The 23209-nt window shown below is 41.3% G+C and overlaps 3 protein-coding genes across 4 annotated transcripts; 2 read left to right on the top strand and 1 right to left on the bottom strand.

Moving 5' to 3' along the window:
- Window positions 1–11: 11 nt before the first annotated feature.
- On the top strand, window positions 12–13277 carry LOC118410642 (DNA polymerase subunit gamma-1-like). 2 transcript variants are annotated; one of them, XM_035812429.1, is made up of 23 exons: window positions 12–896; window positions 1055–1250; window positions 1389–1556; window positions 1952–2098; window positions 2335–2440; window positions 2987–3143; window positions 3626–3788; window positions 4170–4300; window positions 4884–5105; window positions 5286–5360; window positions 5694–5802; window positions 6168–6275; window positions 6806–7017; window positions 7227–7344; window positions 7476–7611; window positions 8372–8478; window positions 8620–8759; window positions 9135–9271; window positions 9920–10077; window positions 10308–10442; window positions 10711–10827; window positions 11193–11310; window positions 12604–13277. In XM_035812429.1, the coding sequence occupies exons 1-23, from the start codon at window positions 319–321 to the stop codon at window positions 12711–12713; spliced, it is 3648 nt and encodes a 1215-aa protein (XP_035668322.1). In that variant the 5' UTR covers window positions 12–318; the 3' UTR covers window positions 12714–13277. The 2 variants fall into 2 exon arrangements, with proteins under 2 accessions (XP_035668322.1, XP_035668321.1); XM_035812428.1 differs by having other exon boundaries at window positions 9908–10077.
- Window positions 12806–17214, bottom strand: LOC118410644. The gene is made up of 8 exons (XM_035812435.1): window positions 17035–17214; window positions 16694–16773; window positions 16128–16265; window positions 15582–15824; window positions 15119–15269; window positions 14029–14217; window positions 13624–13730; window positions 12806–13097 (listed from the first exon to the last, which is right to left on the bottom strand). Exons 1-8 carry the CDS (start codon window positions 17165–17167, stop codon window positions 12873–12875), a joined length of 1266 nt encoding a protein of 421 aa, XP_035668328.1. The 5' UTR covers window positions 17168–17214; the 3' UTR covers window positions 12806–12872.
- Window positions 17215–18477: 1263 nt separating this feature from the next.
- On the top strand, window positions 18478–23209 carry LOC118410641 (the record flags this gene model as incomplete). The annotated part of the gene is given in 10 exon segments (XM_035812427.1): window positions 18478–18594; window positions 19426–19498; window positions 19645–19707; window positions 20298–20515; window positions 20810–20968; window positions 21284–21437; window positions 21979–22137; window positions 22362–22465; window positions 22731–22803; window positions 23195–23209. Coding segments are annotated over 10 exon segments (1027 nt in total), but the record flags the coding sequence as incomplete, so codon positions are not given.

Below are 23209 nucleotides of genomic sequence, written 5' to 3'. Positions count from 1 at the left end.
GCCGCGAAAGTCAAGCATGGAGTGCTGAGGTCAACCATACACCGAAATTGCTGTGAAAATATCAAGGTATCGTTCTTAAATCTGGGTTATCAACCGAGCTACGTCTCAAGTCTATGCCCTGGGTACCATTGGTTGCATCTACTTATCAAGATGTTGTATTTCTATTGGAATCGATGTATTATTTGTGAATGATGACGAAAGGCAGCTGCAACTTCAGTTGATGACATAATAGCCAATAACGTTACCATGTACCTACGAAAACTAGGGGTTCTAGTTACCACCTTTATCTAGTCTTCATCATTTCACATTACCTGAACGATGTCAGCTACGGCCAAACTGCTTCCTCTGTGGGCACCAAGTGTATGCAGATTTGCACACCATGTGCATCCTGTGGCGCAACACAGCTGGATCCCTGCAATGCAGTATTGTTCCTCAACCATTCCAACCAGGATGAACCCCATAGACATCCAGATGCTTTACAAACCCCTTCACGACCAGATTTTCAAACAGGAGCCGACATATCCAACAGAAGACGTTGAGAGGAGCGTTCATCATCTTAAGACACATGACTTGTGGGGAAAGGAGACATCAGCTCTTCCAGAAGTTGACTTTAAGTTGCCAGACTTACTGGGGAGTAATATTGATGAACATTTCAAGGAGATAGCGAAACAGCAGAGTAAGCCGTATTTGGATGCTGCCCAGGTGATCGCAAATAGTCGTCTCCCCACAATGCCTCGGGAGTGGAGGTGGTCCAGAGGATGGACCAAGTATGATGCGACTGGTCATGTGACTACAGTGGACTACCCTGATGAGGAGGCTATAGTGTTTGATGTGGAGGTGTGCATGAGTGAGGGGGACTTCCCCACACTAGCAACAGCAGCATCACCCAATGCCTGGTCAGTCCAAATAATCAGTTTTATTTTTAATTGGGAATTATCCAGTTCTATACATTTGTCATACCAAGGTAAAGATGCAATATAATTTTGTCTTGGTCTTGTATATCTTCATACATGAAGCAAGAAGCAAGACTGTAGTGCATTCTGTCTTTTCTTAGGTATTCATGGGTGAGTGACAGACTGCTGGAGGACCACTATAGCTGGTCCCCTCATCCGACCTTAGATGACCTCATCACCATGGAGACCGCAGTGAGATCCATCAAGCCTGGTGGTGAGGACTGGAGGGAGAAGATTGTGATTGGTCATAACGTCAGCTTTGATAGGAGTTACATTAAAGAGCAATATTTCATGAAGGTGGGTTAACCCATTACATGTACTTCTTTATAACACCATGTAATCATTCTTGTCATTTTGTCACTTTGTAGCTTTGAATTTTACTAGCATTTTCCATTGTAGTTTGTACCAATCACCATAACCTTCTAACAAATGCAGGGTCCTAAGACCAGGTTTCTGGACACCATGAGTCTACACATGGCTATCTCTGGCCTGACCAGCTTCCAGAGAATCCTGTGGCTGGCTAGTAGGGCAGGGAAGAAACAGGGTCTGAAGGATGTCAGGGAGTATACCAGCAAGACAAGGAAACAGTTTAAAGGGCAGGGGGTGAGCAACAAGTCTTTTTTACAGACATTATATACTTTGTAATAAGCTACCTACATGACTATTGCTTTATCTAGTGGTACTTGTAAGTGATAACATTAAGTTACATTGTAAGTAGTACATGTAACGTTACCAGAAACACGTCGCTTCACTTTTTCTTTGTGTATGTATATCATCAGACTTATTTTTTTCTTAGTGGAGAGAAAATATGTCCATAATTTATTTTCAGATAAATATTTCAGAACAGATATTGCAGCTGCAACTTGACAGCCCAGCATCACTCTCCTTACCCACAATAATACCTGTGATTGACAAACAGCATCATTCTTCTAGTTTGGTATAACATAAACATAGTATTGCACATCTCCACAAAAAAACTCTTACCTTGTGCTCCTCAGATTGGAGGCTGGGACTGGCTTAATGTAAGCAGCATCAACAACCTGGGAGACGTCCATGTTTTATACACAGGAGGCCCCAAACTGGAGAAAAGTGAGAGGGACGTCTTTGTGAAGGGCACCCTGCAGGATGTCAGAAACCAGTTTCAGGTGCTCCAGTCATATCATTTTTGTGTGTTTGTCTCACAGATTTATCAGATCTCTTTGATATTTGATACAATCACATTCAGGATAAGTGCATGTTACATATTAGAGAAGTTTGAAATATAAAAATGAGGGGAAACAGTTGCTCTTCATTCTGGGGAAAATAGCCAAGACTGGACGTTGAGTTTAGCCACCTTTAACGGTTGAAAGGCATAGAATTTTTGTTGCATACTGTATTCCAGGAGCTGATGACATATTGTGCCAGAGATGTGAGAGCCACACATGAAATCTTCAGCATGCAGCTGCCCATGTTTCTGGAAAGGTTCCCTCACGCTGTAACTCTGGCAGGTGGGACATACTTGTTTATTTGTTTATTAAAATTTACCGCACAAGTGGAAGGGGCGGGGGAACAGGTGGTGACACCTTTACTGGCCCTCGCCTCGACATAAAAATACAATAAATACAGCAGATTAAGATTAATACTAAACGACATAAACAATCGATCAGACTACCGAGCCCATAAACAATCAATCAGACTACCGAGCCCATACGGTGTTGAATGTGCTGTCAATAGATAGTTGGGCCTCTGATGCTGTCTTAAGATGTCTGAATTTGTCAACATCTAATGTACAGCCATGTGTATAGTATTTCAAACAGTTTAGGAATAGGTAAAGAAGGTGCCCAGACTTGCCATAGGAAATTTATTCCTTATAGGACTCCCCAGGAGCATGATTTTGCACACTCAGGTATTCAACAGAAGTTGAATAAATGTATAATCACCATGTTCTGCTCACAACCATATACATGTAATTGTTCATTTTTCCACTCATATGTTTGGCAGAAAACTTCAGAAGTGGAGAGATCAAACTTAAGTTGCTACACTTTTCTCCGCAGGTATGTTGGAGATGGGTCAGTGTTACCTGCCTGTGAACAGTAACTGGGAGCGGTACCTGCGGGATGCTGAGGACACCTTCCAGGAGCTGCAGAAGGAGATGAAGCTGTCCCTCATGCACCTGGCTAACGATGCCTGCCAGCTGATGCACAATGACAGGTGCACAGTCCAGCAATATGAGGAGCTTTAGTAGAGCATTAGTCACACTGCGTAATGGCATGGTGACACTTGTCATAGGTCATCATATGATTTGGGTGTCATAAGATTTTACAAGCAGGCTTTGACAGAATCAACCAGTGACTTAGGATCTACGTTAGACAGCCTTGTCAGTTGTATGACAGCTAAATTTCATATGCAATATATACACAACTGCCCTCATGTTGTGATTGTTAGAATAGTGAATGTGTAATCAAAGGGGCCAGTTTCTTGTGAAACCTGTATGTTTAGAGATGCACATTGAAAAACTTGATGACGGTGACCTGCTCAAAACTTAATGATGCATCAATGGAAAAATTCATTTACCTCAAATCAAATAAGCTGTGGATATATCCAGCTAAGTATAATAACAAGGATGTTTTACACCTGCTGTAGGTCTTCTGAAGCACATGACAAATAACTTATTCTGTTTATTTTCATAATAGATACCAGGAGGACCCATGGCTGTGGGAGTTAGACTGGTCCACCCAGGAGCTCACATTGAAGAAGGAAACAAGTGCCAAGAAGAAGAAGATTAAAGTTGAGAAGACTGATGAAGGTGAAGACCAGAGAGTTAAACCTGAGCGGAAAAGTACAAAGAAAAAGAAGGTAGGTACTTTGTGTGTCAAACAGTGGCTCTTCATTTTTTTTCTGCATAGATTTCTTAGTGTCAAAGTGTCATGTCTTGTTATATTTTTTCATAGCACCAGTGCATTGGTCATTATTTCTTCAGTTATAATCAATTTACCAGCACGGCTTAAGTTTGTGCACATCAAAGTTTTAAATGTAGTTGTTGTAATTTTTTGACAAGTAACACTGAGAAAGAAAGAATGCTTTGAAATTACATTTGTACCTTTTGGGTGTAATGGCATGTGTCTATATAGAGGCATATATAAGCACTTTTTTAAAATGCGTTTGTCATGGTCATATCAAGTGCACATACATTGCACATCATAAGTACATGTATGATTTGTGTTAATTTGATCACAGAAGAAAGGTAAGAAAGAGGAAGCTGAGGAGGCTGAAGATCAGGAGGAAACAGAGGAGGACCGGATCCAGAGAGTGCTGGAGACTGCAGACAGACTGCCTAAGATTAAGAGGCACATGCCCGGATATCCTGCGTTAGTCTTAATCTGTCTTTATTACATAGCCAGTATTTGTCACCCCTTGGGTCAATACTCACATGGCAGCTACTCAATGACAGCTGGTTGTATCCTGTTGTATAGCTTATGTCACACCTTGACTAAGTGCATTTACATCTATTTGGTCAAAACTATTCAATGTTGAGGTCTTAATTGTGATGTATAAAGTAAGATTCATCTCTCTTCACAGCTGCATGTGTAAAAAATTTAGGACCTGGTCACACATGTTGTGTGAATGTTGTACAATCACAAATTGAGGGCAATCTTAGGATAGTTATGCATGTGTCTTACAAATTCAACTGTACATGTCTTGTTTTGGAAAAGGCTGTCTCAGATCCTTGTCAGTTGTTGGTTCTGTCACATCCTGCTTGAAAATTCTACAACCTATGTGGCTGTGCAACCAATAGCAAAAGTTATATAGAAGACATGACAAACGTGACCCATATTTAAGTGAAAAGGGAGGTTTAGTGCTGATACTATGGTCTGCAATTACCAGTAACTGTCTTTGGTTGATGGTAGCAATCTCAGCTTTTAGGATAACATAGCTCTGTATGTTGTGCAGGTGGTACCGAGACCTGTGCCCCAAAGTGACCGGTGCCTGGTCTCCTGGACCAAACCTGATCAGTGCACAAGCACGAGTCACCCCCAAACTGTTACGGCTCCGCTGGGACGGCTTCCCGCTGCACTACGAGGCCAGCCAGGGCTGGGGGTACCTGGTTCCTGGCAGAACAGACAACATGAATGGCACAGACAAACAGGATGGGGAGAGGAATTTCCCTACCAAGTAAGGGGTGGCCAGAAAATCAAGCATTTCTTTGATTTGGTGCTAGAAAAAAATGTCCTATCCATGTGAATCATAAGAGCAACAGTTACTGTTTGTTGACAGTCTTAGAGAAAATTCTGCGATTTTTGTTTTTCCACATTTAACGTTACAGATTCATGTACATGTGTTCCATATTTTCAGAGCAGTTTTGGATGCATACAAGGAGTACTTGAAGCAGAGAAGGGACACTAGGGACAAAGAGCCACTTGACCAAAGGTAATCAATTCTTTGATATTACACAATTGTTGGGGAAACAGGGATAAGTAAGAAAAGAAGGGAACAGAGTCAAACCCAAGCCTTTATTTGATCTTGATGGCTTGTTTCGGCCAGCAAGGCTGTGTTTCAACAAGCTTAAGGTTGATTAAAGGGAATGGTCACAGATAAGAATCAAAACATTATACTATTATATGAGGGAAAGTAGGGAAGTTTTTAGAACAAATTTTTTCCCTCTTTTATTGATCAAGTAATTTATTGATTAGATTATCAATCACTAAATTTATTCAGAGAAACTAGGATATTGTGAAATGTTTCATGTTCACATTTATCCAGGTACAGTGGCTGGGCCAATGATGACATGTGGGACCACATCATGGACCTGTCACAGAAAGCCAAGGGGGAGGGGAATGGGGAAATGGAGGAGGCTCCCATCTATGATTCGGTGAGATCCATCATAGTTTGGTAGAAAGAAATTTTATTTTATTGTCCCATGTTCTTTCGTTATCACTACCGTGGATTTGTTTCCTTTCATGTGTAAATACACAAAGAATGATGAACAAATGAAAGTCATTGATTTTTAACTTGAATTTTTAATGTGGGATGGTATTGTTTCATATTCTCAAAAATCTCCTCTGCATTTCTTATCACATCATATCATTAATAACTTCTCCATAGGATGGCATGTACACAAATTTGTACTGTGTACAGACTACATATTAAGTACATGTATGTGATAGTAGAGAACAGCAAGATAAAGTAAACTTCAGATCTGATAGATATGTGATGACCTGTATGCCATGCCTCCAGAGTGTCCTGTACAGTAATGGAGAGAGTGCGCCTGAGTTCCACCGAGGGGCGGGGCCTTACAATGACGTGGACCTGCCTGGGGTGTGGTTCTTCAGACTTCCTCACAAGGTCAGTGCAAATTGCCTAGGCTGGGGATAGGAACAGTGTGAGAACATTTGGTTATACATGAATTGTGCTATATTAAAGGATATACATCACTGTCAACAGTGCCCAGTCTGTGTCAGCTCTTACCATCACACCCTTGCCTTGGATTTATCTTAAGGCTACAGAAAAAGCACTTACATGCATGTAAGCTAAGGTGCCATTTTCACCATCACTGATTTTTCCTCATCTTTTTAGACCTTTATCATTGTAATAAGTGTATATGCTTCAGTTATTTGTGTTTTGCAGTAAAGCCTCAAAAGAATGGTTTCCATTATCACTAGTTACTGTAGTAAATATTCAAACCTGCCAAATCAAAAATTAAGAAAACACTCAATCCACCCAAAAAATCTGTGTGGACACTTAATGCTTGTTTCAATGGGAAATATTATCTAAGGGAGCACCAAAAAGTGGTCATATTGGCCAGGTGGTCCTTATGATATTATGTAGACTGAGGTGGTCATATCTTTGATAGTAGCTAAGATGTCTGTCTTTAGGATGGAGCCAAGTTCAAGGTGGGAAACCCTTTAGCTAAGGACTACCTGAACAAGATGGAGGACGGCACCCTGACCGCTGCTGCAGGGGGTCCAGCCAACAGAACTCTGGAGGTCAATAAGATGGTGTCCTTTTGGAGAAACGCACGGGACAGGGTCATGTCACAGATGGTGGTGTGGCTCAAGAAGAAAGAGTTACCACGTATCGTCTCCAGGTGAATGTCCAATTTTATGAGGATAGGAAAAAATCACAGGCCTTGAAAGGTATGTTTCAAAATGTACCAACTGTTTTTACATATTGATACTATCACATCACTGCCAATTTAGAGAAATTGTATTGATAATGATAACTAGGTACTCCAGTTGATAGATGGCTGCTTTTTTGACTAGCGTTTGTCTTGTAATAGTAAACATATTTTTACAGAAATCCTGACTATGAGGAGGAGGGGTCATATGGAGCAATCATTCCCCGAGTCGTCACGGCTGGTACAGTCACACGCAGGGCTGTGGAGCCAACATGGCTGACAGCAAGTAATGCCAGGGTAGGTATGGAGTTCACTCAGCATACTGCAACCTTGCAGTACTAGTGTGTGTGGCACATGTACTTATCAATCATAGAGAGGGTTAAGGGGAGAATATTTCAAAATTCATTTCTTTCTTTCTTTCCTGCCAGCCTGACCGAGTAGGGAGTGAGCTGAAGGCCATAGTTCAGGCTCCACCTGGCTATCACTTCATTGGTGCAGATGTGGACTCACAGGAGCTGTGGATCGCTGCAATTCTGGGGGATGCAAACTTTGCGGGTTTCCATGGTAACCATGTCCTCTTCCTTTTATAGATTGAAAGTGTTACCTGTAAGTCATCAAATACTTACCTTGCTATATGAGCAAAACTTGAAAGTTAAAGCCCTTAAGGAAATACTTCATCTAGCAATCTGTTTTCTTCTAAATGGTGGGCTGACAATGACATCAATGGTGTTTTATGGTCTCATTGATGTACTGCTCCAAGTGGGTACCCTAAAAGAGATCCGAGCCAAAATATAAATGGCTGCATGGACGCATGTTTTTAGTGATGAGAAATTCCCTTTTAGCCAGCGGAACTGATCTCAAAAGTTAGATTGGTAAAAGCTTGTTTGTAACTGAAGAAATTAGCAGGTAAAGTTTTGCAGACGCGCACTAGGTCGGAGGTACACAGTCCTAGATTCTGAGTGGTGCGGTTGTACACTAAAAGCGAAAAAGTGCCTTTTGTGGGGATTGACTACGTATAGTTGACGTTGGCAATTTTTCCCCACGATATAGGGTAAATGTGCATAGAATGAAAAATCTGCTAAAATTTCACGTAACTTCATTATGAACGTGCCCATGTACACCACGAATTATAACATAGAAGTCTATGGGAAGAAGAAACCCAGACCTTAAAGGTGAGATTACAGTCCAAAAGCAGATGTATACACACCCTGGGCATGCAACACTAGTGTTGGGTTTGCTTTCTAGCTTGCAATCAATGTTGCCTCATCTGTTCTCAGAGGTAGGCCAGCAAATGTGTTTTGAACATGTTTGTCTGACTGTACAGGTTGCACTTCCTTTGGCTGGATGACTCTACAGGGGAAGAAGAGCAGTGGAACAGACCTGCACAGCAAGACAGCCTCCACCATCGGTATAAGTAGAGACCATGCAAAGGTATGTAGTACTTCTTCAGTACAAGTACTGTACTTGCAAATCTTCCTTCATAGTCAGGATGGCTTTACAACAAACTGCATGCAATGACATAAATGCAAGGCAGGTATATTTATCAGTTAGGTGCTGTTTCACTCTGTCCAGGTGTTCAACTATGGCCGCATCTACGGAGCAGGGCAACCGTTTGCTGAGAGGCTGCTGCTTCAGTTCAACCACCGTATGACCCAGGAGGAGGCTGGGGAGAAGGCCAAGCAGATGTACGCTGCCACCAAGGGGGTTCGGGAGTAAGTGCACTCAATGGGATATGACGAATAATTAATCAAAACTTGTATGAAACTCATTACCTCAGTAAAATGTAGGTATTTTAATCAGTTGGTATATTTGTTTGTTTGTTTTTTCTTGGTGTACATCCAATAGCTTCTTGAATATTGCAGAGTGGCAGCATGTAAGGCAGTGGGATTTGGAGAATGATTTGTCTCAGGTCCAATGGTGTTGTCGATTGCTACATTCATGCAATAATGTCAGATTATTAGGGGTACCAAGTACATGTACTACCAACATAGAGCTTGTCACAATAGTGTTCAGCCAATTTTATCAGCCTCTTGTTTAGTGTGTAGCAAGTTGTGATCCTCCAAAGTTTCTTTGTTTGGTTGTTGCAGATATAAACTAACAGAAGCAGCCCAACAGGCCTTGTCAGAGCTGGGAGGAGTGACACAGTCAGGGACAGAGTGGGTCTCCCTGGCTGAGGTGCGCAGCTTGTCCAGGACTGTCAAGAAGAAGCTGTTCCTGGGTTCAGGTAGGTCTATTTGACATGGGGATTTCCCATGTAGTGAGTTCTCTTTGATATCTGCCTGGTAATTGTTTATTGTGCATCTCCCTTTCTTAAGTTCAATCTTATTCTAGCATACAAGACGAACATCTGTTCTAATACAAAAGTTGACTTGGGGTTATAAAGCATTCAGACATATAGAGGTGATTTTTTATCTTTTTAAATTGAATTTTAAGGTTGCAAAATTTAATTGTAACTCAAACCTTTTGACATGTACCAGGGCCCGAAATACTTTTTTCAGCCAGGTTGTCCAAGTGGCAACCTGAGTCAAAAGCCAGGTTGCGCCATCAACATTTCAGGTTGCCCCACTTTCAAATTGCTACTTTCTTCAAATCAGCTACTTATCCATTATCTTTTCTTCCAGTTATATGTAACTATGTAATATGTTTTATGTTATCAAAAAATAAATACAAAAGCTTATGCATGTAGGTGGGGAAAAAGCAGTGTTCCAATGGCAAAATTTCAGGTTACTCAGTGTGCAACCTGGGTTTAAAATTAAGTTGCGCAAAGCAAAATGTGGTGGCATTTTCAAGTGGGCATGTGGGTATTTCGAGCCCTGCATGTACACAATTGTACTTTGTATTGAAGATAGCACATTACTAGTAAACATTTCAGGCCAGTTGGACATCATTGCTGGTAGACGTTGGGTAGGTGGGACTGAGTCGGAAATGTTCAACAAGTTGGAAAGCATCGCAAACTCTGCAGAACCGCGTACGCCTGTTCTGGACTGCCGCATCAGTAGAGCCCTGGAACCTGCCTATGTTAAGGGTGAGGTAAGGTGTACCTTTTTACTGTTGAAACATGCTGGTGAGCTAACAAAAACATAAAAGAAGACATACTGAATGGCTTGTCTAATTCTATATCTCCTTGTAGTGATGCATTTGATTCACTCTTCCAACACATTTTTTTATAAAACTCACAACAATTGCATCTGAAATATTCAGAATGGTGACATCACTTTGATAATTTTTTGTTTTCATGTCCCTGTTGTGTTTTTTTGTAGTTTGTCACCAGTCGTGTAAACTGGGTTGTCCAGAGTTCAGCTGTGGACTACCTGCACCTCATGCTGGTGTGTATGCGCTGGCTCTTCGACAAGTACAACATTGATGGGCGCTTCTGCATCAGCATCCATGATGAGGTACTCAGTCTTAACATTTCATGGTAAAACCCAATGTCATCAGGTACAGTTGTTACAGGAGTAATCAGGAATGATTTATGAGGCTTTTGTATTTGCTTAATGTACATACTGTTTAAAACCCTTAAATAGTTATGAAACAGAGGAGTGATATGTACAATCTCTTATGTTAGTGACTTTAAGCAAGGAATCACCATGCCCATGCATCTTTCCTTATCACTGTCAAAAGACATCAAGTATTATGTTGACAAGACTACTGTTACCTGTCCAGGTACGCTACCTTGTGCAGAGTGAGGACAGGTATCGGGCAGCCCTGGCCCTACAAATCACCAACCTGCTGACACGGAGCATGTTTGCCTACAGACTGGGCATGAATGATCTACCTCAGGTAAGGCTACATGTATCTGGAAGGACAGAAAATGTGCTTATTCTATACATGTAGCTGTTTTCTTCATTTGTCATGAGTCCTCTAGAATAGACTGATACTGCTGCATACAAATGTATATCAAAATAGATAATTATGCAAGCTTTCAGAAGATACATGATATGTGTTAAGTGATTACTATTTCTTGAAGTGATAGAACTGTAGAGAATACATTATAGATATTTCTTATGTTGCAGGGTGCAAAAAAACCTTCCGAGTAGAACAGTGTCAGAAAGAAAGGCTACTGAGTTAAGTGTCTATTGACATCCCACCCAGTTTTGTGCAACCCCAGCAATGCAAAATTCAAAGTTTGTTCTTTTGATGCTCAGTCTGTAGCCTTCTTCAGTGCTGTGGATGTGGACACCGTCATGAGGAAAGAGGTGAACATGGACTGTAAAACCCCCTCCAACCCACATGGACTCACCCGGGGGTATGGCATTCCACCAGGTGGGGAAACTGATAGTAATGAAATTGAATCAGTTGCAGTGGTCACGCATACATTTTCTCCCTGCACAGGAGTTGCTAACAACATGTCTTTAGTTGTAATATATGTGTACATCTAAGGGTTGCATTCGTCCTTTTGAGGGCAAATTTAGGGTCTGCATTGGGGGGCCACTGGCATTAAATTTCTGCATGCTAAAGAATCTAATGCCTAGGTTACACATAGCCGAATTTGGCTCCCGACTCTCTCCCGACTATGGTTTAGGAGTGATTTGGGAGCTAGTCGGCTGTAGTCGGCTGGCGTCCGTCTGAGTCGGCTGGCGTTGGGCTGGCGTTGGGCTGAGTCGGCTGGTGTTCGGCTGCTCCATCCGAATGTTTTGAATTGTTCAAAACATTCGGCTCTGAATGGCAACTCTGGAATGGGTCGGTTGGTGGTCGGCTGGTGGTCGGCACTGTCGGCTAGTGTTCGGTTGGTGTTCGGGAGTAAGTCAGCAGTCAAATTAAATCTTAACCACGCCATAAACATTGCTGATTTACTACCAGATTGTTTCCAACTTACCAATGATTCACCCCAAGACCTTAGACAAATCTCTGCTAACTCATTCCCAAGCAAAAAGACTATTGCCAGAACGTAGACGAATCACTCCCGAACTTCACACGACCGACATCCAGCCAAAAGCAAAAAGACCCATAAATGCCGCACTGGAGCTATATGTGATCTAAATTTGATCTCTTGGTGATGTTTACAAATAGAACAAAGGACATTCTTGATTAAAAATGAAAATGAGCACTCTTTTGAAAATCGCTGATTATGTCTATTTCAAGTCGAAAAAGGGTCGGCAATCGGTTGGGGATCAGTCAGGAGTGATTCGGCAGTCTGCGGCTAGAGGTCGGGATGGTTGGTGATAGGTTAGTTAGCATTTGAGACACAGTCGGGAGTAAGTCATTTACTGGTCGGGAGGTGTTCGGGACATGTTCGGCACTAAAAAATAGGCGTGGCCTAAACTGGTCAGACTACTCCCGAACTACTGCCGACTTGGGTCGGCTAAGAGTCGGCTAGTGTTCGGGAGCCAAAGTCGGCTATGTGTAACCTAGGCATAATACATGTTAGTATATTGAGAAGTGGTCTGTACCATTGTGTTTTGCAAAACATGTAGCTTTGGCAAAGCTATATTTCTCTATTTGTCATACGCACCCCTCATTAAGAAGATGTACATCATCTAACTGTAGATAAATTTTGACAAAACATTGATTTCATTGAGTGCAAATTGTAATTTAGGCATGTTTTGTTCCTCACAGGAGATGCTCTGGACATCTACCAAATCCTGGAGAAAACGAACAGCAGCTTGAGAAAAGAGGATCAGCAAAAAGAGAAGAAACCAAACAAAAGGGTTTCTGTAGGACAATAAAATCCTTTTCGTTAATTTTTAAGGAAGTAAGGAAGTAACTAGTTTTTGTACAACATTTTTTAATTGTATAAAAGAAGAAGAAATCAAAGACATTGAATGTATGACAGAACCCTTGAAGGTGAAGCTTTATTTGCAGGAGCACAAGATCCTGCACCTCGACTAACTGTGTGAATATGCGTACACCTTAGTGGAAGGAGGAGGGTGGTTAGCCTTGTAGTGGTCAAGTGCTTTCTGGGCTATCTCTGGTCCAGCAGGGGCCAGGTTAAACGGGCTGAGGCTGTTGTCCAAGGGGAAGGTGTAGGTCTCCCCGAACATTGTAACTGTCACGTCAACACGGCTGTAAGCTCCAGTGGTGAAGTCCATGGAGGTTCCATCCACCATCAGCTGCAGTAAGAAAGATATGATGAGAAATTGATCGGAATGCAGAGTTCCCTTTTACATTTGCAGGTGGCGGATTTCTTTCTTTTATGAGCTTTGACTTGTAGAGAAAGAAGGTGATGCTCAACATATGTTTTGCAGGAAAAATATTGAATTTGTTTGAAATAAAAACAAATTGTATATTGACTAATGCCCTCATGCATTACTGTTTGCAGTGTTTTGTATAGTTTTCGATCATCAAATGTGTAGCATTATTGTGATGACCCAATATTTTTGCTGAAGTATTTTACCTTCAGTTGACTCATTGAATCTCTCAATTAGTGGTATTATTGAAGGATAGTGCAGCGTTTATTTCATATTCTGTATTGACTTAGCAAATAGGAGGAAGCTCCCATTAAGGTGTATATCATCATAGAAGGTAAGTAATTATGATTATTATGTGAACTGTTATGATTATTATGTTTGTCAAATGTTCTTTGGAAGGCCTACAGGATTGTTAGTGTTCACTTCAGAAGCAACAGCTACACCATACCTGGTCTATGACAAAGTCCTGATTCTGAGCAGGGATCGTGGTGACCCAGTAGTGGTCCTGAAGAGCTGCTTGGTACACATTTAGAGCCGTGTTGAATGTGGTACAGTCTGCCGATAGAAGAGTAAGTACATGATTGTTTATCAGAAGGACTGTTGCTTCATGACACCAAAGTGAAGAAATATTAGAGGCAGTCAGAAGAGGTTACCTCATCAAATACAGACTGCACAATCCTACAACTTGTTATTTTGTCAGCAATCTTACATGGCCGAATGGCATAAGAATATTAAGATGGATAATGAGAAAAGTTTAATTTCCATAAAATCAATTTTTAAGTAATAGCAACTAGAGAACATTAACTTCCATGCTGTAATAATATACAACATGTCAGTACATGTGGGTCCTTACATTGCTGCTGCAGCCATGTGGAGTCACAGATGCTACCACAGGATGACATGAAGCCCATACAGGCACTGCCTCCTTCATTCTGCAGCTGAGAACAAGATGGCTCACTACGCACTTGACTTTGGGCCTCACGTCGGCGTCTCACTTGGCGCTTCACGTAATATGCCAAAACAACATCCCTCTTCTTCTTGCCTGTATGGAAACAGTACGGTGGTACAGTCTTCAACACATCTCTAAAGTATGGACAGCTTGGAGCTACACACATGTACATTCAAACATTCAGACACTTAAAAGGGATATTGTCTGAGACATGTAAGTAACGTTATAGCTTCAAAACTACCCATTTGTAGAGCTCTATTTGTCAGTTAATAGCTCCTCCATGGGACAGGATATGTGAATTTTGTTAATCAAAGAATGAAGAACAAAATGTAACGTTATACAGTGTATTTGTTTTAGACTGTTAACTAGGCACAGATATGCACAAATATCTTGGAAGTTCCCTTCAACAAGGCCATGAAATTGATATGCATGTAATAAAAGACAAAATGTTCACATAGTGTTACATATTGAATACAACATGGTGTAATTCCTTAAGCTCCCTTTACAAATCAAGAATTTAGATCGGCCGAGTTGTCAGCGAGCTCTAAATTACGAGGAGGCATGAACCTGATGCCTACAAACAAATGGCATAGTTTATTCGGCATGGGGCATGAATATGCAGATCGTTGCCTTTGTCATTTTATAATATTTGTCTATTTTGCTCTCAATTTTCCCTGCTGATTGGGTCTGTAGCAGTTGATTCTTCCTTGCTTGTTGATTTGCATTTTCATGAAAAAGCAGGCATGTAACAACAGTTCACCTTAATCCATGGGTAACCTAAATTCGTTGTTTTAAAATATTGAGTATTTAGAGATTTTAGGTCAACGACGTGGGTTTCAAATGTTAAAATTTTCAAGATATTGCATTGTGAAACTACCTTCTATCGACTTAACAATCCCCAAATAACCTATTTTATGTACGACGGATATAGGTTACCATGTGGATAAAGGTGAACCAACGTTATACATTGACTCATGTGTATGTTACGACTCACCCAACAGGCCACCAAAGAGATCTCCAAGGTCCCCAATGGCTCCCACTATGGAGTCTCCCAGGTCGACAGCAATGTTTCCAATGTCTCCAATGCCATCCACCAGGAAGTTACCTACATCCAGGACTGTATCTCCCAGGAAGCCACCTACATCCTGTCCAATGATACAGGGTTAAAGTTTGCTATGTTCATTTTGCTCATATTCAGGATGTATACATTACATAGAGGCATTACCTTTTCTCAATGTAGATTACAGTACAAAATAGGACCATACCAATGGTCTGTTAGTGGCAACAGTTGCTGTATTTCCTCTTTTTACAGCACCCCTTTCATACAGTTCATAGTGCAGTTAGGATGGGTGAGGTATATCGACATCATGGAAATATTTTGTATTGAATGTGGTTAAATCTTGATGTACATGTATAGGGCTAATATGCTGTGAAATAAATGGGATATTTAGAGGTACCTCTATGCCATCCCAAATGCTGGTCCCAAGGTTGCCAAGTGTATCTAGCGCCTCATCACCAATGTTCGCAAACACATTGCCAACATCCAAGACAGTGTTCAGAAGCTCAGTCCCAATGTCAAGTATGAAGTCATCCAATTCGTTCAGGTGAAGGGCATCAATGATGGCATCGGGAGCATCAAGGACAGCATCCACAGCTGAGTTGAACAACTCTGGAATCTTATCTGTGAAAAACTCCTCTACCTAAAAATTAGAAAATTTTCATGTCATGTAATATTATGATGGGTCAACATTGGAGGGTGATCATAATGTGATTTGCTCTATGGTAAACATGGTTTTATTCATTTATTGCTTGACATTGCAGGGGACTCTTTTAATGTTATAATGCTTTCTGTCTGTTTTGTTTCTTTTTGCACTTCTTGGTTAGTACTGTCCTTGGTACTGTAATATACACACACAAGCTCTGATTTCTTGGTTTAATGATGAGACTTTCATAATCACATTGTCAAAATAAGTGTTGAGCAACCCTAAATAAGAAAACATTACCTTCTGGGCGATGGCTTCCCACAGGTTCGGAGCACAGCTGTCTGCTTTACTCTTACATCGTGACTCCACACATGCCTTGCATGCACCTCCGATCTGGCTCTCTATGATGGTGATGCAGTCTGGCTTTGTTGTATTCACCTAAGTATTGTAAAGGAGCAAAGAAAGGTTTCGCAAATGAGGATCATAATTTTTTGGGTGATCTTGTTCAGACTCTTAAGCTGTTTCTTTACGTTCTTAATTCAGCCCATCGACACATCTTGTTGCTTAGGGATGACGTTGAAGTATACGTTTCTCTGGCTTTGTAATGATATTTGAGGATGTGTCCAAGCAACGATATGATATTTTAGAATGTGCATAATTTCTGTTTGAAAAATTAGCTTTTCAAGTCAACATTACAACTGCCTAGTCATATGGGTTATCCCGAGAAATAGAGCAAAGTCTAGAAAATCTACGTGTCCTACGTACCGTCAAATATGCATAGCACAAAAAATGTCCTAGTAGTACTGTCAAATATGCATAGCACAAACATATTTTCTATTCCACTGCCATTAACATTACAGCCCCACCTGTTCGGCGGCAGAGACGAGACTTTCTCCGGCGACTTTGATGGCGTCTTGGAGGATGGGAAGACTGGCTTGGCGTAGCACTGTGGTGACAAATGGTATATTTGTACGTGTATGTCTCAACAAACTAAGACAGCATCCAGAACCTAGCTAATGGCAAAGGCAGAGATAAAAAAGACGTCGACTGGTGCAACTTCACCATAAAAAGAGTGAAAGATGAATCAAAATCCTACGCTGACAAAAAGGCCGTTGACAGAACGCACGCGAGATCATTATTTAAGAAGCTACAAAAGTTTGGATGGCCACCTGCGCATGATATTGCAAACACCTCAAGGCAACCTTACCCTGAAGACTGGGTCCCTGGATAGGAAAATAACCAGCCTGTCTGCGGACCTGGGGTCCCCCGGACACCGCGCACACCAGGATCGTCAGGCACAGCAGCTTCCACATTGCTGGCACGATGGGCAGCGAGTGCATCTGAAGAGGTCCTTCTTACACGCTTTTTAAAACCCACGGAACAGGCGCCTGGTGTCGTCCGAATTGACACAGTGACTGCATTTGCATGCCATTAGATCGACATGTGTAGGGTTCTCACATTAATGCCTTTTTTATTTGCAAAGGGAACAAACACTCATCAAATGCCGCATTTTTGCTCGATCGCTCGGTTTAAGTTATGAGAGGTGCATGCTCATGGGTCTATATCACTCTCCAAGCAGATGTAGGTGGGAAAGATTGTGATCACCTGGAGGGAAGTGCAGACAGAACACGGGAGATATGATAGAATCACAATCTTCCCCGCCAACCTCTTTGAAAAGAGGTTCCTGCTAGGTCAAAAATGTGAAATTTTTTTCTGGGTCACAGGTCTACATGTACCTACATGTAGCACCTACATCAAAAAAGCAATGTAAAGCTGAGCGCACGTGCACAAAATGCTTAGCTCTGAAAAAATAACCTGCCTACACGTAGCTAAGATAAGTTATGTAGCTAGGTTACTTCATCATATTATCATCTAGCAATATAAGTCGGGCGTTGTTGATGAACTGTTTTCCTTTTTGTATTTTGAATGTTTTGGACTTCGAGTAACGCCTCGTTCTAGCAATTACAGCGTTGTAGTTTAAAAAGGTAACGAAAATTCATCTACACTCTATTCCGAAAGCAAGAGTCCTTAATAACGCTGGCCAATGCGTGAAAATGCACATTTTTAAGAACCAAATCGACGTATATGTTTTTCAAACCACTGATATATAACACTAGTAATACTTTCAGAATAGCAAAATTGAAAAACTCAACTGTTCAAAACACTGTCTAAGAAGCTTTCCCAATCTTGCATACTAACACGCCGAAATTGGAAACTGTTCGTCTCATCGTGGAACATTATGCTTCATCATCTTGGAACACTATGATTTGCCCATGTTGGATACTACGAAACATCCATTTTGTTCCTAATGCCCCATTGACATTGTCAGCAAACTTCTGCCTCTCTGTCCCTCCCGGCCCACTCTAACACGTAAAGTACTGGATTTCCCTATGATGTTAGATCACATCTCGAATGTAAAAATATTGTATTTAGTGTTAATGATTTTACTCAATTATTTTATTCAAAACAAGTCCAAGAATGCCCACGATCAGTAAAAGTCACTACTCTTATCTATCATTGCTTGCAAATTGTCAACACAAGCTTGTTTGACTGAATCGGATGAGACGGCAAATTGAGGCAATCCTTGTTGATAAGCAATGTTCCGACATCCTGTTGAACATCCCTATGTGCCTTAACGCAGGACAAACAGATACAACCTAACAGCATAAAAGCACGCAGCAACCTCGCAAAGGATTAGCATAGGTCTATCTTCAAACTTCGTGCTTGACTGATACACACCAGTTACAAGACGAGCACGATGTACAAGGTATTGACTTTTTCTAATTTATCTGTATTACCTGTAACGTTATTACAAAGCTATGCCTGAAAGCGAACGAGTTAAGTGTAAACCTGCATAGAGAAAGTCGTAGTCTACTCTTCGGTATTGTTGGGATTGGCAGCTTTAGAAACTGAAATGCCCCTCGCTTTGCATTATTTGATAGTGATAAGTGGCTTAAATTATCTAATACATGTAGATAGAAACATAGTTTTCGTCATGGTTGAAATAAGTGAACTAGGACCCGACAATGACTGTAAGAAGTGTCTCTGGTTACTTAGCTTTGTAAGTTATCTGATAGAAAAAATTTTAAAAATCCTAGGCCACCCGTTGTCGTTTGTATAGTTTCACTTGCATGCTACCTTATATTAGTGTCCATTGAATTAAGAATCAGGGACGACCTTTTGAACATTAGTGCGTGGCTGGGTAGCCTGACTAAAATCGCACCCCTAGCGGCCGGCCCTACAATCGCCGCTGCCCCAGCCAGCGAGAGATTGTGTCAACACAGGCTAGGTGGTTGGGTAGGTGGGTGTGGGTAAAAGATAGGTGAGAAAGAAGCTAGAGCTGTGATCAAAGCTGCCTGGGTCTTTCCTGGCGTTCCCTATAGGATGAAACGTGGTGTCGCTTTGGCGTAACAGTTAGGGTGTTTGGCCCAGAACCCAGAAGTTCTGGGTTAGAATTCCCTGATATGCCATCGATGTTGTGCCCTTGGAAAGGCCGCTTGAAACGACGACATTCCTCAACGACCATCACAATATAGCCTTCCAAGCATTGAAAGCAATTATATTGCTTACTAGTCAAATGTTTTCTTCTCAATGACAGGCATTCCTGCTGGTGCTGTTGGCAGGCGCCGTTCTAGCAGGAGGCCACGGCCGACTTCGCCGTCCCCTGAAAGGTTGGTACTTTTTTGTGAGCGCGCCATTTCCATTTTCACGTTATGATATTATTTCAAGCTCGGAGCTGCATAATTCAACAACTTGCATGCCAAGGACTTTAAGAAAAAACGACTTACGTCTTGTTTTGTGTATTGGCGCCTACAAGGTTCGTCCAACAAGGCTCGTGCAGTGCGTGCAACCCAGAGCTTCCACTCCTCGGTTGTGGTTGGTATGTATCGATATCATTACATGTAACTCTCACTGTTGTTAGCTTCGGGTAGTCAGTCGAAGGTTTGTCTGTGCTCCTATCCAGGTTTTTGTGCCAATCTTAGATATGCACGTAAATGCACAATTAGGTATTATACAACCAAATGACACAGTATGATGCAATTTCAATTTTTGCGCATTGCAATCTGTATCACTTAAATTTACTGATCTATATACATGCATATGGTGATAACAAGTACAGAAGAAAGTTATCTAATCCATACGATATCAGTAATAGGCAACAACCATCGTGGCAAATTCTACCAGCCAAACACGTTTTGATCTGTTACTGACTTCACTTTTGCATCCTTGTTAGAATCACTATCATTGCATGCACACAAGTCAAGAGGGTGATCTCTACGGAGTTATGAATACTATTTTACATTATCCCAAGACTATATTTATTTTTTTCTTTTATATCTATCACTGACCAACTTATTCTATTTTCATCCTAACTTTTATATGCGCCAATAAACAAAAGTATGAAATCTATAAAATCGGGTATCAATCCTAAACATGCAAACAAAATGAACATAACTGCCTTTTACTCAGCTTTCCAGCCAAGTGGTGCTGCCTACTTGCGGGATGAAATGACAGCAGCCTACAATGACCTGAAGGCTAAATCCGACGCTGCCAGGGCCGCTCTTCCAGGCTGTGAGCAGACAGTTACGTCCAAACTCCAGACGAACTGTGCCTCCTGTGTGAGACAACAGTGCAAGAACAAGGCTGACTCCTGTCGACCGGATCTGTGGGAGGCTATCGGTCAGATGGTTAGTGTTAATGTTAATCAAAAGCTTTATCAAAAAGGAATGTATATTTTGTTTGTTTGTTTGTCTGTCTGTCTGTCCATGCAGGCGTTTTTCCACATATATGTTTGCATATTAAGTACATGTATCATAATTCCTTAGTGGTAAAATATGTGAATTTCATGACTTGTGACATCTTTGCACATGTCATCTCGTTTAAAAGTAATCCTAGAATGATGCAAACATGTTACAGCAACATCCCTAATCCCCATTGTAAGTGGTATATATCATATATATGGTATTTCCTTCCGTAATCAGCTGGAGTCTGCGTTCAATGATGCTGCCAGTTTTGTTTGGAACGACGTCCTCCATGTTGAAGACGTCGCCTCGGCTGTGGAAGATTTTGCTGACGGCGCCTTGTCTTCGGTGTCCACTGCCATCAATCAAGCGGCAGGAACTGTCTGGTCAGGCGTGCAGGTGGGGGATAATGAATATCAGCCAGTGATAGATAACCACGTAGATGCAGATATATTAATGATTTTTGCTGAAAACCAACTTGTTTCATGGGCTTCGTCACATGGAAATACATTTCCCAGATACTATACTAAGATTTCATGTGTCTCTTTCTTACCCTTCCCTTTTTTGTGTCTGACAACATTTCATAACGTAGATATGAAGCCAAACATGCAAAAGCTTTCCCCTTGAATTCTTTCATCACTACAATATTATGGGTACGCAACTAAACGCACGTGATTCAAATGAAGAGATTTTGAATTTGTACGTCCTTGACAGAGTGCAGCTAACGTGATAGTTGACGCTGGCGAGGATCTTCTGAACGCCGCTGGTGACGTCGTGGACGCCGCAGGGAACCTGATAAGCGATGTCGGCGACGCCATCGGAGGTGCTATCGACAGTATCGGGGACGCTATCGGTGGTGTTTTTGGCGGTAAGGTTAACACCACTTTAAAAGCGGGTATTTCACTGAAGCTGCTGAGCGTCTACAGAGCGCTCGACGAATTTCATCGATAAAAAACTTTTTGCATATTGTTTCCATTAAGGCATTATGAAGTCAAGTGCAACAAAAAATCCAATTTAGAAGTATATAATAGAACACAGTGACGCCGCAATCATGTGAGATACCCGCTTTAAACGGATAAACATTTTTTCATCTGAATATGTGGGTACCTTTTACTATTCTTACGCCATCGTCAGTGTTTATGCGGGTAGGACTAACACTGCTCGGACTCAAAAGTAAAAACATAGACATTTGCTTGTACCTATGCTAAAATTAGCTGATATCTTTACAAGAAAATTGGATGATGACAACTGCCTGTAAAATGTCAAATGTAGGTATTTTACATAGGCAAAACTATCATGTCCACGGCAGCTTGCCCCGAGAAGTCGACGATGTCACGGTTGCAAAAATGTTGGGTTCTTTTTTTTTTTTTTTTACTCAATGGTCACCTTTATTTTCCTTACTTACTTAGGAGGATGGGGACGGAGGAAGAGAGCTGTCCGACCACGTGCTCGCCGTTCGGATCCGACCTGCAGCGAACTGGAGAGTCAGCGTGAACAGGCGTGCCTGAAATATGCCGACTCGTCTGCTTGCCGCACATCATGCGATGTGTCGTATTTGCAAAGCGCATGTGAGCATTCTTGAAATTCAGCTGTTTTTGTTTGTAATATATGGCGTTCTGACATTGTCTGAAAACATGTCATGCTGTGTGTTTTCCAACCCACCAAGGTTTTGTCCACTTTGTTTTGATAGTACTATCTATGACTGTGTAAAGTGATATTTTTTTCTGTCAGAATCGTATGATACACAATGACCAGAAAATGTAGTAACCCATACATGTGTATCTTCTCCCAGATTGTCCGACCTACAACTCTGCTGTGAGCGCTCTCCAAACCTCACAACAGCAGAATGGCTGGATAACAAATGTCCCTCAAAACCAGGACTTCATCATCCAACAAGTATATAACGAACCTTTCTACATCATTTTGCCAGATCATTATTCACAAAACGTTAATAAAGAGGCAACGATGCAATTATTATGGAGATACCGAACATACTGTTGAGCATATCTGATGTTCACCTGTAATGTTTTGCTTCTTTGTCAATTCTTGTTGGACCTGTACAGAAGAAAACCATCTGAACTGCCATAAACGAGGGATTGTTCTGATATAAATTGAAATTTGATTGTTGGTCTTTAACTATACCGGCATGTTTACCTTCCAGATCGCGGTGGACACCAACAACGTGAACAGTGCTGGCTCTTATACCAATGCGGCGGTGAAAGTGCGACTGTTTGGTGAGATTATATAAATTGGCTTAAATCTGTATCTATATTGCCGGTATAACCGCCGTTCGGCGTGACACACCAGCTAAATGAATTTGCTACTCACGTCTACCTCACATATTTGCAACCTTCCATGAGTGCTCGCAGTGACAACAAATTAATTTTAACATCGTCAATATCTGATGTGTGCTTTTACTGTACTAATGATTCACCCGCGAAATAAAACCTCCATGAAAGTGTATGCAATGCATGTAACTTGAATGAAAACAGATCCTTTCTTTAAAATAAACCATGACCAAAGGTATACATTGCTCAAGAATCCTACAGCTACCTAAAGACTATGTGTCAAATGAACTACATAGTTGTTTCAGTAACATAATGATTTTTTATACTTGTACAACAGGTGATGATTACACCT

The sequence above is a fragment of the Branchiostoma floridae genome, chromosome 2, assembly GCF_000003815.2.
Source record: "Branchiostoma floridae strain S238N-H82 chromosome 2, Bfl_VNyyK, whole genome shotgun sequence".
Taxonomy (NCBI): Eukaryota; Metazoa; Chordata; class Leptocardii; order Amphioxiformes; family Branchiostomatidae; genus Branchiostoma; species Branchiostoma floridae.
Note: the sequence above shows the minus strand (reverse complement) of the source record. Positions and strands in the feature narration are given on the sequence as shown.